Source organism: Neoarius graeffei, chromosome 6 (genome assembly GCF_027579695.1).
Source record: "Neoarius graeffei isolate fNeoGra1 chromosome 6, fNeoGra1.pri, whole genome shotgun sequence".
NCBI classification, from domain to species: Eukaryota; Metazoa; Chordata; class Actinopteri; order Siluriformes; family Ariidae; genus Neoarius; species Neoarius graeffei.
Window position 1 is genome coordinate 19,360,161 of NC_083574.1, and position 16,499 is coordinate 19,376,659.

Genomic DNA, 16,499 nt, shown 5'->3' on the forward strand with positions numbered 1-16,499 from the left:
AATAGGTTAAAATAACCCATTGTAACCTCTTTGTTCTTCTGTAGTAGCTATTGTTGACTAGCTAATGTCAACAACATAGTAGCTGGTATGTTACTGTAGCAATGTTTACGTTCAGTCATTTGGATGACTGTTAAAACCTTTCAGTCTCAAGTTTTTCCTTTACTGGATTTACTAGTTTACTGTAATTATGATCCGGCAGCTATTTACACCGGATCCAGTGTAAATAGCTGCCGGAGCCAACGTCCGAGAATTAAGCAGCGCGCTCCGGCTTGCTCCCGGAGTGCTCCGGCCGAGGTTCCGGAGCTCGCTCCGGCTTGCTCGCCCTCAAATTAAGCGGCTTGCTCCGGAGCAAGCCGGAGCGCGCTGCTTAATTTGAGGGCGAGCAAGCCAGACCGCGCTGCTTAATTTGAGGGCGAGCAAGCCAGAGCGCGCTGCTTAATTCTCGGACGTTGGCTCCAGCAGCTATTTACACTGGATCTGGTGTAAATAGCTGCCGGATCATAATTACAGTAAACTAGTAAATCCAGTAAAGCCGGAGCGCGCTCCGGAACCTCGGCCGGAGCACTCCTGGAGCAAGCCGGAGCGCGCTCCGGAACCTCGGCCAGAGCACTCCTGGAGCAAGCCGGAGCGCGCTCCGGAACCTCGGACGTTGGTGTGTATGTGTATGGCGATGGGTTTTTAACGACATAGGTATACAGATCATGTGGGCCGAAGTCAGGTAAAGACGAGGGCTTCGTGTACTTCCGTACGTCAGTGAACAATCGTGGTGGAAGCAGGTAAACGTCGTTCTCTAAGCCTGCTAACCTCAATTTTTGCAAATACCTCTCCCTCTGCTCGCCCTGTAAATGCCCTACGTCGCTGGATAGTGAAGGTGTTTTCTGTATCTCGCTCCTTTTTCTTTTATGTTTTTCGTTTGTCGCCTTCCTCGCATTCAAACTGATTCGAGCCGAAGTCCACTACATGTCCAAAATGGCGGTCGCGTTTACGAAGGTCACGTGACTGAAAAGGGTCTATAAGCGAGAGCGGGGGGGGGGGATATGTAACTGAGCAATAGCTGACAGTTGATCTTGTTGGGTTTTAGGGTTGGTTTTTTTCCCCCCACAAGTTTCACGTTGTGGTGTTGCCATGTCAGATGCTTCAGTAAAGTTGATGTATTTTTCGCAGTTGAAAGCGTTTTGTTGTTAGACTGACGGACCACAATGTTCTTTGCATCTCTGGTTGTCACAAGTTCAAAATAATGGCAGTATTTCCAACTTCGGAAAGCAAATTTCTTTTCCACCAGCTCATGCGCATTCACTTTATAGTAAGATAGCTTATCAAGGACAAAATTCAAATTGCGTTCAGGTAACGAGGTGATACTTGGATTAGTAACTGTGATATAATTGCCGTTTTAGAAATTGTAATCCATTGCGTTGCTCATTACTGTGGAAAGTATTCAAATTACGGTAACTCGTTACTGCCCAACACTGCTCAGGACACAATTGTCACACTGGCTTGATCTTAGTTACTGTATTAATTCTCTCTCTCTCTCTCTCTCTCTCTCTCAGGAGAAGCAGGATAAAGTGGCATTGCTGGCTGAGATGGCTCACCTGAGGGAGAATAACCAGCGTCTGCAGGAGGAATCTCTTTCCGCTAGCGAGCAGCTCCGCAAGTTCAGCCAGCTCCTGTCCTCCACATCAGACAGGAAGTGAAGAGTCTCTCACTCTCTATGAGGAGAGGAAGCTAAAACCAGAGGTGGCAGTTAGAACAAGGGAGGTTATGGACGACTCCCGTACCCGAGCTGCTCACACACAGCATGATGCCCACACTGCCCTTCACCTCACCTCTCTCCATACTGAGACTGACCAGGATAAGAGAGGAAAAAGGATGGAACACGAGAGACAGAGAGAGAGCATGAGAAACGAACGCGTCTTTGAGTCACTTCGGGACTTGGGCTCTTTAACCGGAAGAGGAAAAGACGTAGGCATCTCTATTTTTTAGAACTCATGCCAAGTAAGTCCCAGCACCTTGTATGGGAGCGTCGTGAATGCGTTCCCTTCACAGGTATTTTCCCAACTGTTGCTTTATTTTTGTAAAAGTCTTAAGACACGCGGACACCAAACTCGAGCCAGTCGAACTGCGAGAGATTCAGATCGTACAGCTTGCATTCAGAGAGGCCGATTACTGTACACGCAGCTCTTCAGCCAAAAAGAGAGGGAGTGTGGTCCTGTGCTGAGGCCACATTTCCCAGCATGCAGCACTGTAGAGCGTGCCAATGGAAAACATGGTACTATTGTTTTGAAGTGAGGTACAATTCTCTTGGACTGACCCTGATTTACAGGTACATGGAATGGAAGATGATCAAGATATTGTAATTAAAACATTGTAGATGATCTTAAACGAATGGTTCAGTGAAAGGAAATCAGCCAAGACAGGTTGTGCTTTTTGTACTTTTCACTCATGTAAATACCAGGTGATGGACATCACTTCCACATTTCACCCAAAATCCTTTCCATAAACCCCGCGCTCTTGTTTATATACTTATCGCAAACATCAACACGGCTGAATTCTTCGTTCTGATTGGTCAGATAGTGTTGATTAATGTTCTCTAATAGTAGCTCTGACAGTAGTGCCGGCTGAAAGGTGCGTCACAGTTTTATATTAATGCACTCAGTCTAATAGGTTATGGTTTATATTGTAGCAACTAATTGACTAATACAAGCGTATAATTAATTTATTCCACAAAATCGAGTCGTACACAAAATGAGCCGATGGCCGAGTTGGCTATAAGCCATATAGGACGAGATTGAGCTGGGATAATTGTTTTATTCTATCCACGTTCACTGGATTTTGAGAAACAGCACTTTTTTTTTTTTTCAAATTGGATAAATAAAAACTTTATACAAAGCGTCCGACAAAATCATTTCCGCTTAGAATGTACACAAACTGGCGAAACGACAGGAGCAATTTGTGAAAAATGCTATAATAATAATAAGAATTTAAAAAAGATGCGTTCTTACCATCAAATATTTTAATTCCATGTTTTGGGGTTTTTGTATTTGAGTTGAGTTTTCATTTCGTCCTCGGTTGGTTCAGCAACACGCGCCGCCATTTTGTTTTTCTCTACTCACGGTATATGAGCTGGTAGCCTCATAGTAGAGTAGCCAATCAGAGCGCGTGAATGTGGATAGAATAATTGTTGATACTGTGACGTTTTCTGTAACAACATGAAAAGCTGATATTTTATTTTTATTTATTTATTTATTTCTAAGAAAAGAACGACACTGCTTCGGGTACATTCCATAACGTTAGATGTAACTGTCAATACATGAAAAGTACTCATTAATAAATGAAAAATTCGAATTGTGGAATGACAAATTGCTGTGGTATAAAATGAATGAAACGGTTCAGGAGGTGCTGTTAGAGGAAAATAATCAGATCGGCCGCATATCTTGCCACCCAGTTGTTGATTATTTTCCTGTAACAGCATGTCCCTAAATCATTAATACAAGTTTGTGTAACTTTACTGAAGATTTGGTTGGGGGGGGGGGGGGTTAACCTGTACCACACCAGAGCTTCCAGTAAGAGAGGGTGAAGAGACAAACTCGCAGGGCAGGAGGAAAGTGCTATCTGCCTTCTCCCGCATACACGAGCTTACGGATGCCCGTGATCGTCTAGTATGCCATCCTTCTCACCCAGAGAGCACAACCAATTTTGCTCTCTCAAACGTCAAGGATCCAATTTGAGTCTGATTTATGGAAACAATCTTGGGTGAAAAAGATTTGCAATACAAGTCCAGTACAAAGCTAAATATCTCTCGACTGATCGGCTCCGTTTTCACTGAACCATTCTTTTAATGACAGTCATATCTATGCTCAGACATCATCATCATCATCATGATCATGTACTGCAGGTCGTGTTCTCACAGTACTATTTCCTTCGTTGTCCAAGTGACATCCTTCTTTGCACCGTGGTTAGTGAATATGGACCAAGTCAGTACTTCTGTTATTCTTCCTACAGTATCTCCTCCTCCATGTGCACTGTTTCTCAGCGACTAGACGCGATTACAGAAAAATAGTCAGCCAGCCCCTCTCGGTCTCCAGTCATCCACGCGGTGTTTTGCAGGAATCAATCATGGAGACGAATCTCTTCTTAAAGCATCACCGCCACTACTGTTAAACAGAGTTACTGTAAAACACAGGACCAATTCGAGCGACTGCTCCGAGAACTGTGATGCTCATCTCAAGTTTTCCCCTTCCAACGCTTTGACGTAGCACTGTGTGTAAACTCCGGCTTCTTCGTCGAATCGAGACACTGTACGTCTGTATGCAACAGAGACACAACAGCGCCCCTGTGCTCGATCGGCACCTCCGGCGCCTTCCACACACAATCTATTTTTCTATTTACCTCTCAGTTTAGGTGTATCAGGTGACACGACTGTTGGCTGTTTTTAAAACCAAGAACAAACAGATCCATGTCTGGGTTATGTACTTATTCTGGTTTACTAATCCCCTGCACTGTAAAGAGATTAGTCACTCTTCGTGAGGCTTTTTTTTTTTATAGCATTAGAGAAGTTTATAGAGTTACAGTAACTAAATTAGCGAGTAGGTTTGATTCAGAACAAGTTGCTCATTAGCTATTTCCAGATGCTCTGTATATGTGACCCGTGAAACAACACAAACCCCGACTGTCCCTTTAATCTGATCGAACTGGAAAACATCATCTCACCTCTCAGGACCCACAAGTCACCCTCAATGGCCTGAACTATTTATTTTATTTTATTTTATTTTATTTGATTTTATTTATTTATGCGTCAGCTAGAGGGTGGCGTTATGTTTTATATTCTATAACGAACTAATATGAATTAACACGCACGTACACACCTAGAGAGAGCTGTTTAGACTGGAAAATTGTCATACAATAGTTCAGTACAAATCGTACAAAAGGAAAAATCCACCCTGAAGGACTTTCTAATTTACGCCGGCGTATTAAGGCTATTGTAGGGTAAAAAATTTTTACCGAGCCTCGAGCACTACATTTAAGTAAGACTGCATTTCCCAGAGTGCACTGAAGCCAGGAAGAATGTGATTGTTGCGCTTCCTGGATGCAAATGAATGTATAACCGTACAGCTTTGTTTATTTGTGTCCTTTTTTTTTTTTTGTCTTAGCTGTTTATAAAGGCGTGATTATCGTGCAAAATCAGTTTCCCGTTACTTTCAGTGCCTGAATTCTTCTCATCTTCCCAAATCGCTGTTATTTTGAAATATCTGAGCCGAGAGTTATCGGAAATGCAGTCTTTGTAGTCAGTGTGGTTTCTCGACCAAAAAAAAAAGAAACAACAACAGTTTTGTTTTTTGTGAATTTTTTTCCTTTATAAATTTGCGACTTTTTTCATAAATTTGTGAATTTAATCTCAAATTCCGAGTTTTTTATTTTTTTTTTTTAAACCCTCTTGCAAATTTATGACTTTACACTCTCAGAGAACATCCAAGTTTTTCTTGTAAATTTATAACTTCAATCTCGGAAACTGGATTTTATATATATATATATCACCCCTTCCCCCAGCTCTGTAATTTTTTTAACCTACAACAGCCCTAATAATTAATCCGACATCCAAGAAGTATTTTTTTAAACAAAATTCTGAGTTTCAGACTCTTATTTTCATGGTTTCCTATTTTACCCACAATGCTGTTCAATTGGTGCAGCGGGATTTGAGCCCTAACATCATCCCTACCTGAAGAAATTGATGCAGCGGTGCTTTAATCTTTTAGTCTGTCCAGCTCAATCCGATCACATTCATCATCTCGTAGATCGCGACGTAACTGAAGCGAGTCCCGGCCGTAACTCCGCACGCCTGTGTCGTACAGCTACGTTGCATCGTGTCCACCAGCATCTTTTCTACTTCTACATCAGCTTTCTCATTCGTATGATGAATGAGGCTTTAACACTAATACCTGAAGAAGGTGACTGATAAAATAAACTACTGCTCTTGTGTTTGTGAGAATTTTTTTTCGACTGTTAAACAGCATTTGAAGTGCACTAGCAATAACAACGTCTCCCTGTGACATCAGCACACACGCAACCACTAACACACAGGAATAACGAAAATGCAGAGCAGCCGAACAGCTTAGACACATCACTAAACAGGATAAACATATTTAATGTGTTTCAGGGTGGAGATTTCCTTTAAATCCTAGACAGGTTAAAGATGCAGTTCTATTTTGGTTTTCTTTTTTTTTTTTTTAACTGCAACTAAAACTGGACCACTTTTTAATTTCTCATCGATAAAATAAAGGACGGAAATATGAAAGAACCTGTTTTGTGTGTAAAACCCCCTCCAGGACAAATTCTCCTCGTCAGCCTGGCGAAATGCCATCATCGGGTCATCCTCTCGTCACCAGCTACATGCGTGATGCTACTTCAACACACACACACACTCTCGTGGCCTCATGTGAAGCTCTGCTTGCTGATTATGTGCATCATCAGCTGTCTTAATTCTTTAGTTTGTTTGAGGGTGGAGGTGTTTTTAACGGTTTAGTCTTATTTTAACTTTTAAGCTAAATACAAGTGATCTACAGTTCGCTGAACCTGTGCACACAAATCATGAAACTATAATCCAGCTGTAAAACTTGCTGTGTCATATGTGTAAAAATTTGGATTATTTATTTTGGAGATTCTCGCGCTCTCTCACTCTCTCTCGACACATCAGCCATTTTTCAGTGGAAAAAAAAAACACTTGGTTGATTTTTTTTTTTAAAGTCATACGTGAGATGTTTGATTTCTGCTCTTTTGTACACTGCTCATTTTTTTTAATGATTTGTTTTATTTTTTCTTGTACGCTACCCTTCAGTTTGCTTTATGCCTCGTAAAATCCGATAACTGATTAATCTTTCAGTTTCTCCTGGAAACCTCATATTGATGAGTGTACATTTAATGTGTAAATTATGTTTTCAATATTTTATAAAAAAAAATTATATATATATATATTAAAAATATTTCTGATTGAACCTTTTTGTTTGCATGTGTGTGTGAACATTAATGTGAACACCTACAGTGCACTTGGATGTTTGTAGGAAACATGAACAGGGTTTTTCTAAAGTCAGATTTTTTTTTCCCCCTTCACAGGAACAACTGAGATGATTTTTCTTTTTTTCCAAGTGTGTGATGTTCAGTGAAAGAGATGGACGGTCAGAAAGAAGTCCAGACTCCATTAAAACATTTCCCTGAATTAAGATGGCTGTATGTTATCATTTCAGTGAAAGTGTTCACAAATTGATGCTGTGAAAACTGAAAAAATCAGCAACTCGAGTCACTAATGGAATGAAATTTTAAGAGCACATTTTTAATGGCATCATTAATCAGTTCAAGTCTGAATTCCATTTAATAAAAGCCTACCTTATTAATATGCAAATATTATGAATATACACATCATTAATATGAAGTACCCATGTAGCCTTTTCCTCGTTTATAATAATTGAAGAACATTTCGGTGTTTAAGGTAAAATCTTTTAGTTTTTATCATTTCAAAATAATAATGTACGGCACTTTTATAGAGTGCCGAGAGAGGAGTTATGGTATTGTATGAGAAAGAGTGGAGTGAATGAGAAGTATACAGGGAGTGCAGAATTATAAGGCAAGTTGTATTTTTGAGGATTAGTTTTATTATTGAAAAACAACTATGTTCTTGATGAACCCAAAAGACTCATAAATATCAAAGCTGAGTATTTTTGGAAGTTGGAGTAGGGCTTTCTTAGTTTTAGCTATCTTAGGAGGATATCTGTGTGTGCAGGTGACTATAACTGTGCATAATTATTAGGCAACTTAACAAAAAACAAACATATACCCATTTCACTCATTTATTTTCACCAGGGAAACCAATATAACAACTCAACATTCACTAATATACATTGCTGGCATTCAAAAAAAAAAAACAAATCAGTGACTAATATAGCCACCTTTCTTTACAAGGACACTCAAAAGCCTGCCATCCATGGATTCGGTCAGTGTTTTGATCTGTTTACAATCAACATTGCGTGCAGCAGCAACCACAGCCTCCCAGACACTGTTCAGAGATGTGTACTGTTTCCCCTCCTTGTAGATCAAACATTTGATGAGGGACCACAGGTTTTCTATGGGGTTCAGATCAGGTGAACAAGGAGGCCACGTCATTAATCTTTCTTCCTTTAGACCCTTTCTGGCCAGCCATGCTGTGGAGTACTTGGATGCGTGTGATGGAGCATTGTCCTGCATGAAAATCATGTTTTTCTTGAAGGATGCTGACTTCTTCCTGTACCACTGCTTGAAGAAGGTGTCTTCCAAAAACTGACAATAGGACTGGGAGTTGAGCTTGACGCCATCCTCAACCCGAAAAGGTCCCACAAGCTCATCTTTGATGATACCAGCCCATACCAGTACCCCACCTCCACCTTGCTGGCGTCTGAGTCGGACTGGAGCTCTCTGCCCTTTGCTGATCCAGCCACGAGCCCATCCATCTGGCCCATCAAGACTCACTCTCATTTCATCTGTCCATAAGACCTTAGAAAAATCAGTCTTGTGATACTTCTTGGCCCAGTCTTGACGTTTCATCTTGTGTGTCTTGTTCAGTGGTGGTCGTTTTTCAGCCTTTGTTACCTTGGCCGTGTCCCTGAGGATTGCACACCTTGTGCTTTTTGACACTCCAGTGATGTTGCAGCTCTGAAATATGGCAAAACTGGTGGCGAGTGGCATCTTGGCAGCTTCACGCTTGACTTTCCTCAGTTCACGGGCAGTTAGTTTGCGCCTTTTTTTTTTCAACGCGCTTCTTGCGACCCTGTTGACTATTTTGAATGAAGCGCTTGATTGTTCGATGGTCACGCTTCAAAAGCTGGGCAATTTTAAGAGTGCTCCATCCCTTTGCAATATATGTCACTATTTTTGACTTTTCTGAGTCCGTCAAATCCCTCTTCTGACCCATTTTGCCAAAGGAAAGGAAGTTGCCTAATAATTTTGCACACCTGATATAGGGTGTTGATGTCATTAGACCACACCCCTTTTCATTACAGAGATGCACATCACCTGGTATGCTTAATTGGTAGGAGGCTTTCAAGCCTATGCAGCTTGGAGTAGGCCAACATGCATAGAGAGGGTAATGTGGTCAACATACTCATTTGCCTCATAATTCTGCACTCCCTGTATTAGAGTGGTGCAAGACATGTATGAGAACAGTAAAACAGCAGTGAGGTGTGCAGTTGGAACGACTGAATGGTTCAAGGTGAAGGTGGGACTCCATCAAGGATCTGCTTTGAGTCCTTTCTTGTTTGCCATAGTGATGGATAGCTTGACGGACGAAGTGAGGCGAGAGTCACCATGGAACATGATGTTTGCGGATGATATTGTGATATGTGCTGAAAGTAGAAAGGAGCTTGAGATGGAGGGATGCATTGGAACGAAAAGGAATGAAGGTGAGCAGGAGCAAAACAGGATGAGAATGGGGATGAGAGTGTAGTGAAGATGCAAGCAGTAGACGTAAAGAAAGTTGGTGAATTCAAGTACCTGGGGTCAACTGTGCAGGAAAATGGGGGCTGCGATAGTGAGGTGAGAAAGAGAGTGCAGGCAGGGTGGAGCAGTTGGAGAAGGATTTCAGGAGTCATTTGTGATCAGAAAGTCCCAGCAAAAGTGAAAGGTAAGATGTATAAGACAGTAGTGAGACCAGCTGTGATGTATGGATTGGAGACGAAGAGACAGGAGGCAAAGTTGGAGGTGGCAGAGTTGATGCTAAGGTTTGCAATGGGAGGTCGGACAGGATAAGGAACGAGCACATGTGGAGAGCTTGGGGATTAAGCTAAGAGAGATGAGACTGAGATGGTATGGGGACATCCTGAGAAGAGATGCAGAGCATGTTGGAAGGAGAATGTTGAGGATGGAGCTGCCAGGCACACGAAAATGAGGAAGGCCACAAAAGAGATGAAAGTGGCAGGTGTGGTAGAGAAGGATGCAGAAGACCGGGAGCAATGGAGACGAAAGATCCGCTGTGGCGACCCTTAATCAGGAGCAGCCAGAAGAAGAATGATGTATGGCACTTTTATCAGGAAATTAGCTGGTATGTTTTGCTGGGCATCTTGGAGAACCAGCCGCAGTTCTTCTGGAGACTTTCACTGTTGCGTTTCTATTACTTGCACTCAAACCCAGCAGCCTTCATTATGTTTTTGTCTGAAAAGTGATCGGTTACGTAATATATGACTTTCTTTACTGACATATACTCTCATGAAAACTCTATTTTATTATTGTAGCTTCTTGACTTCACCAATCAGTGATCTAGATGCTGACAAAGAAAGAAAGCACAACTTTATTCATCACACACTTGTGAAATTCCTCTCTGCATTTAACCCATCTGAAGCAGTGAACACACACATACCCAGAGCAGTGGGCAGCCATGCTAACAGCGCCCGGGGAGCAGTTGGGAGTTCGGTGCCTTGCTCAAGGGCACCTCAGCCCAAGGCCGTCCCATATTAACCTAACCGCATGTCTTTGGACTGTGGGGGAAACCGGAGCACCCGGAGGAAACCCACACAGACACGGGGAGAATATGCAAACTGCACTGAAAGGCCTCCGGCGGCTGTTGGGCTCAAACCCAGAACCTTCTTGCTGTGCGGTGACCGTGCTAACCACTACACCACTGTGCCGTCCAATCAGTTTCTAATGAGATAGAAAACTGCATACTATCAGGAATCAGGGGCATAGCTAGGATTTTTCAAAGGGGAGGGGTCACACACTGACTGACAGCCTGAGTGCATTATATAACAAAAAATAATTACCATTGCTGGTTTTAGGCAGCTTAGAAACCAGCTCTTCCATTATTGCGGTTTCTTCCACGTTTTCTTGATGTTGTGTTCTAGAAACAGCACTAAAACTTAGCTTTGAAGCCACAAAATGCAACTTTGATGGAAAAAATATATAATCAATTGTTTACCTCTCTTCACGTCGAAAGAAGGAGGAAAGTTCCGCTTGTTTTGACATGGTGAATTATTAACACGAGGAAATACTTGTAATTCACAACTAAAAAGACTGCAGCTACCTTGGCAGCTTGACCATGCTTTCTAGTGCGATCGTGTTGCGCTTGAGCAGAACTGTTTCAGTCCTGCACGCCTTGGCCCGTGCACCTGAAGGCGCGCCTCAGGCTGTATGTGCGCCTAACGAGCTCTGGCACACGTGCCATTAACAAAGAACACCTGTCTTTAATCAATGAATTGTGTTTGGGCTATTTAAAGGAACAGTCCACCGTACTTCCATAATGAAATATGCTCTTATCTGAATTGAGACGAGCTGCTCCGTACCTCTCCGAGCTTTGCGCGACCTCCCAGTCAGTCAGACGCGCTGTCACTCCTGTTAGCAATGTAGCTAGGCTCAGCATGGCCAATGGTATTTTTTGGGGCTGTAGTTAGATGCGACCAAACTCTTCTGCGTTTTTCCTGTTTACATAGGTTTATATGACCAGTGACATGAAACAAGTTCAGTTACACAAATTGAAACGTAGCGATTTTCTATGCTATGGAAAGTCCGCACTGTAATGACAGGCGTATTAACACCTTCTGCGCGCTTCGGCAGCGCATTGATACGGAGCTCAGATGTCAATGCGCTGCCGAAGCGTGCAGAAGGTGTTAGTACGCCTGTCATTATAGTGCGGACTTTCCATAGCATAGAAAATCGCCACGTTTCAATTTGTGTAACTGAACTTGTTTCATGTCACTGGTCATATAAACCTATGTAAACAGGAAAAACGCGGAAGAGTTTGGTCGCATCTAACTACAGCCCCAAAAAATACCATTGGCCATGCTGAGCCTAGCTACATTGCTAACAGGAGTGACAGCGCGTCTGACTGCGTCTGACTGACTGGGAGGTCGCGCAAAGCTCGGAGAGGTACGGAGCAGCTCGTCTCAATTCAGATAAGAGCATATTTCATTATGGAAGTACGGTGGACTGTTCCTTTAAGGACTGCGCCCATGCAAGGATGATACAAAGTATTACGCCGCGTCTAGTGTGCCTTACTGAGCCTTGTTCCCTGTTTTTGTTGACTTCCTGGTTTTTCGACTCCTGTTTCTCGTCCCTTGATCTTGTATAGTTTTGCCTCTGATATTCTGTCCGCGCCTCGATTGACCACCTGCCTGTTTCGGACTATTTGCCTGTTGTGTGCATTTCATGCACTTGATGCTCATATCGCACTGTGTATTATTTAACATATCTGCACTTACATCCGCCTCTCCCGCACACACTCTGACAAACTGGGTTTTCGCGCCCAAACCACAGGAAGTCCATACAAGGTTATAGAAACCCTAATGAGACAGTCTAGTTTTTTTTTTTTAATGTTAGAAAAATTACCATGGGTGCTTTTCTAATATTCTTATGCGACTATTGAAAAAATGTATGGTCCGACAAAGGGGTGGGTGTCACGGGCACCCCAGGACACACACACACACCAGCTATGCCCCTGGTAATATCAATTCCATGTTTCTAAGTGTGCTTTATGAATTTCTGGAGTGGTACCAACACACTTTCACATCTGGAAACAGTAATCACACCATCCCATAGTTGATTATTTTCCTAAAACTGCACACCCAGTTTTGTTTAATTCCTGGTCCTGTTTGATTCTTAACAAGGGTACAAAACTGTTTCTGCCACTTGAATTAAAAAAAAAAAAAGGCAGATAGTACGTCATAATAATGAGAATGTATCTCACAATTAAGAGCGTATTTTCTCAATTATGAGAGAGTTCAGTTGGTCAGGTTCAGTGTCTGAACTGATAATCACATCATCAGCTTTTCATTGGCTAATCAGACACAAGGTACACCACCACTCTTGCCAGAGCAGTTGGGGGTTACGTGCTTTGCTCAAGGGCACTTAAGCCAGTCCTGCTGGTCCAGGGAATCAAACCAGCAACCTTTTGGTCCTAAAGCTGTTTCTCTAACCATTAGGCCATGGCTTCCGAAAGATAGTAAGTCATTAGAAGAAGAAGAAGCCTTTATTTGTCACATGTACACTCAAGCAGTGAAAATCCTTCTCTGCATTTAACACAGTGAACACACACACACACCCGGAGCAGTTCGGGGTTAGGTGCCTTGCTCGAGGGCACTTTAGGCATGATACAAAGGGAGGGGGCGGCACAGTGGTGTAGTGGTTAGCGCTGTCGCCTCACAGCAAGAAGGTCCGGGTTCGAGCCCCGTGGCCAACGAGGGCCTTTCTGTGCGGAGTTTGCATGTTCTCCCCGTGTCCGTGTGGGTTTCCTCCGGGTGCTCCGGTTTCCCCCACAGTCCAAAGACATGCAGGTTAGGTTAACTGGTGACTCTAAATTGACCGTAGGTGTGAATGTGAATGGTTGTATGTGTCAGCCCTGTGATGACCTGGCGACTTGTCCAGGGTGTACCCCGCCTTTCGCCCGTAGTCAGCTGGGATAGGCTCCAGCTTGCCTGCGACCCTGTAGAACAGGATAAAGCGGCTAGAGATAATAGGGGTGTTCACACGGCACATATTTGCATCGATGCTGCACCGATGTATTTTGTTGCGATATATCTTACACTGGTGTAAATTTTGTGGAGCGTTCACACGTCACAAACCTGCTTACTAGAGAGAAGCGTGTTAGCACCGGTGCAGCCCCACTTGCGTTCACACGGCAGTTTTTGCAACCGTGCTATACGATAGTAATAATGCGGAAATGAAATATGCGCATGCGTGAAAATGCACTTCCTTTTCCCGCCTTGTTTGTGATTGATATATCGAAAAACCATGGTTTATACTTCTCCAGACAAACTTTCTACGTTGTGGTCTATCAGACACCGTAAAAGGGTAAAAGAGAGAAAGGAAAGGTTGCCCAAGTACAAGAGAGCACGAAAACAACGCATTCTACATTCATTCGGCAACAAATCGACGACTTCGTGTTGTTCATGGCCATCTGGATGGTTGTCATGGCATCACCAAGCGCCGGGAAAACAATGTGGATGAAGACACGTATGCAATGCCCGTATGTAATCAACTCTCCTCATGCGTAGCGAGTCTACCCCTGTAGCGTTCAGACGTCCCATTTTATATCGGTGCTGCCCCGCAAACTAGCATTAGGGGTGTTCACATGGCAACTTTTACTCTGGTATAGCGCCGGGGCTGCCCCGGTAGAGCGTTCACACGGTACAAAGTTATACCGGTGTAACCCCTGAAAGCTGCTTAAACCGGTGCAAATCTAACCCTGCTCAGGAGGTGGTTTAAGAAATTTACTCCGGAGTAAATGCTAGTTTGCGGGGCAGCACCGATATAAAATGGGACGTCTGAACGCTACAGGGGTAGACTCGCTACGCGTGAGGAGAGTTGATTACATACGGGCATTGCATAATTTGCATCCTGGTATTTTGCGCTTCCAAAATGGCGAATAGCAACAACAACAGAACTGCGTGTCTTCCAGTGTTGCCAGATTGGGCGGTTTTAAGTGCATTTTGGCGGATTTGAACATATTTTGAGCTGGAAAACGTCAGCAGTATCTGGCAACACAGGTGTCTTCATCCACGTTGTTTTCCCGGTGCTTGGTGATGCCATGACAACCGGGAAAAGGAAGTACATTTTCACGCATGCGCATATTTCATTTCCGCATTATTACTATCGTATAGCACGGTCGCAAAAACTGCCGTGTGAACGCAAGTGGGGCTGCACCAGTGCTAACATGCTTCTCTCTAGTAAGCAGGTTTGTGACATGTGAACGCTCCACAAAATTTACACCAGTGTAAGATGTATTGCAATCTAGGGCGTAATTTTGGGTAGGGACGTGTCCCTACCAATATTCAGCCGCTACTGTGTAATCACAATCAATAAAACCGATGTCCTAACCTGAGCAATGATTATATGGCACACAAAGGGTTAAATGTATGACACTGCTAATAATCCCCCCTCTAACGTAGATATCATTCTCTGATTAGCTACCTGTTTCTCGCTAACTTACATGGTTGGCTATCCCAGCTGTCACTCCATCTGTTGTAAAAGCAGCACACTTCCCACAGCAGCCATGACTACCCATCATCCCCCCGTATCTCACACGTACACACCTGACCTACCCCACGCAACCCCCACTCTCAGTCAGCCTACAAATTGAGCTGGACTTCGATGTCCATGCATGCTTGCCCTATGACTCGCATGCTGACTTGAGTATCATGGACGACGGCCCCCCTCCCAAGAAACGAGACATTCGTTCATTCTTCTTCAAAGTCAAGAATGTAAGTGCAGGGTTTCCGTCGAGCTTTAAAAACTCAACAAAATCCTTTTGATGTATGGAAACCCTTCATAAAAGTATTGCTGCGGCTCTTTAGGCAGGTTTAGCAACGTGACAGGACGCATCAGAGCTAGGCTACTGCATAGCTGCAGAGAAAAGGAATGCTGGAGCAATGTAACTTGGTGTTAGATAATATCCTTGATGAATGAATGTTAAATTTATAGACCTAATGGTTTTACAGAATGTAAGTAGTCAGATGTAGGCTACTGCATGGCCATGCAGATGTGCGACTTGCATTTCAGAATCAACAGCGTGACAGCCGCTGAGTCTGCTGCGTTCATCGTTTTACAGCGACCTCTTTCTACTACTACTAGGCTAGGCTAGATACAACAAAGCCATGGTCCTTTACTGCCACCTACAGACGAATATTGGTAACTGCAGCATGAACATAAAAGAAGTCACAAGCACATCTGCAGTGAAAATCATAACGCGTTACGAACACAGAAACAGGCAACAAAAAGACATAATATGGAAAATGGAGGGGTATAGAGGATTTCGACGTGACGTCACAGGTGACGTGACGCCCCGGTGTCCGCCATTTTGAAGGTCAAGCTAGCTAATGTCAACAACAGTAGCTAGTATGTTACTGTAGCAATGTTTACGTTCAGTCATTTGGATGACTGTTAAAACCTTTCAGTCTCAAGTTTTTCCTTTACTGTATTTACTAGTTTACTGAGCTAGCGCACTCGGGCAGGCTGGGAGCGAGCGCGCTAGCTCAGTAAACTAGTAAATCCAGTAAAGGAAAAACTTGAGACTGAAAGGTTTTAACAGTCATCCAAATGACTGAACGTAAACATTGCTACAGTAACATACCAGCTACTGTTGTTGACATTAGCTAGTGCTAACAGCTAGCTGCTAGTGCACTACTACAACACAGACACCGACCCTAATAATACAGTTCTTGATCATTGCCTGGTAACAGCAAATTTATAACGGGCCATGTCTCAACAGACTAAGAAGTTATTTCAATGACATTTAATAACATTTTGTTTATCCTGAGGACCGAAAGTAAATGAAAATGTGAACAAACCTTAGCTGTAATAAGATGGCGACCACCGGCTCCAGGGACGACCCGCTGATGTAGGCATGTTACCCAGCCTGGTTTTTAACGACATAGGTATACAGATCATGTGGGCCGAAGTCAGGTAAAGACGAGGGCTTCGTGTACTTCCGTACGTCAGTGAACAATCCTGGTGGAAGCAGGTAAATGTCGTTCTCTAAGCCTGCTAACCTCAATTTT

General features: G+C 43.3%; 1 protein-coding gene across 4 annotated transcripts in view; it reads left to right on the forward strand.

The window, feature by feature from the left end:
• The window catches only part of sipa1l3 (signal-induced proliferation-associated 1 like 3), a 330,706-nt gene extending 323,495 nt beyond the window's left edge, over positions 1-7,211 (forward strand). For all 4 annotated transcript variants that reach the window (XM_060923387.1, XM_060923390.1, XM_060923388.1 and 1 more), the window contains one exon: positions 1,548-7,211. In XM_060923387.1, coding sequence (XP_060779370.1) covers positions 1,548-1,691 — 144 coding nt within the window. In that variant the 3' untranslated portion in view covers positions 1,692-7,211. The remainder of the gene's footprint in view (positions 1-1,547) is intronic.
• Positions 7,212-16,499: the final 9,288 nt, after the last annotated feature.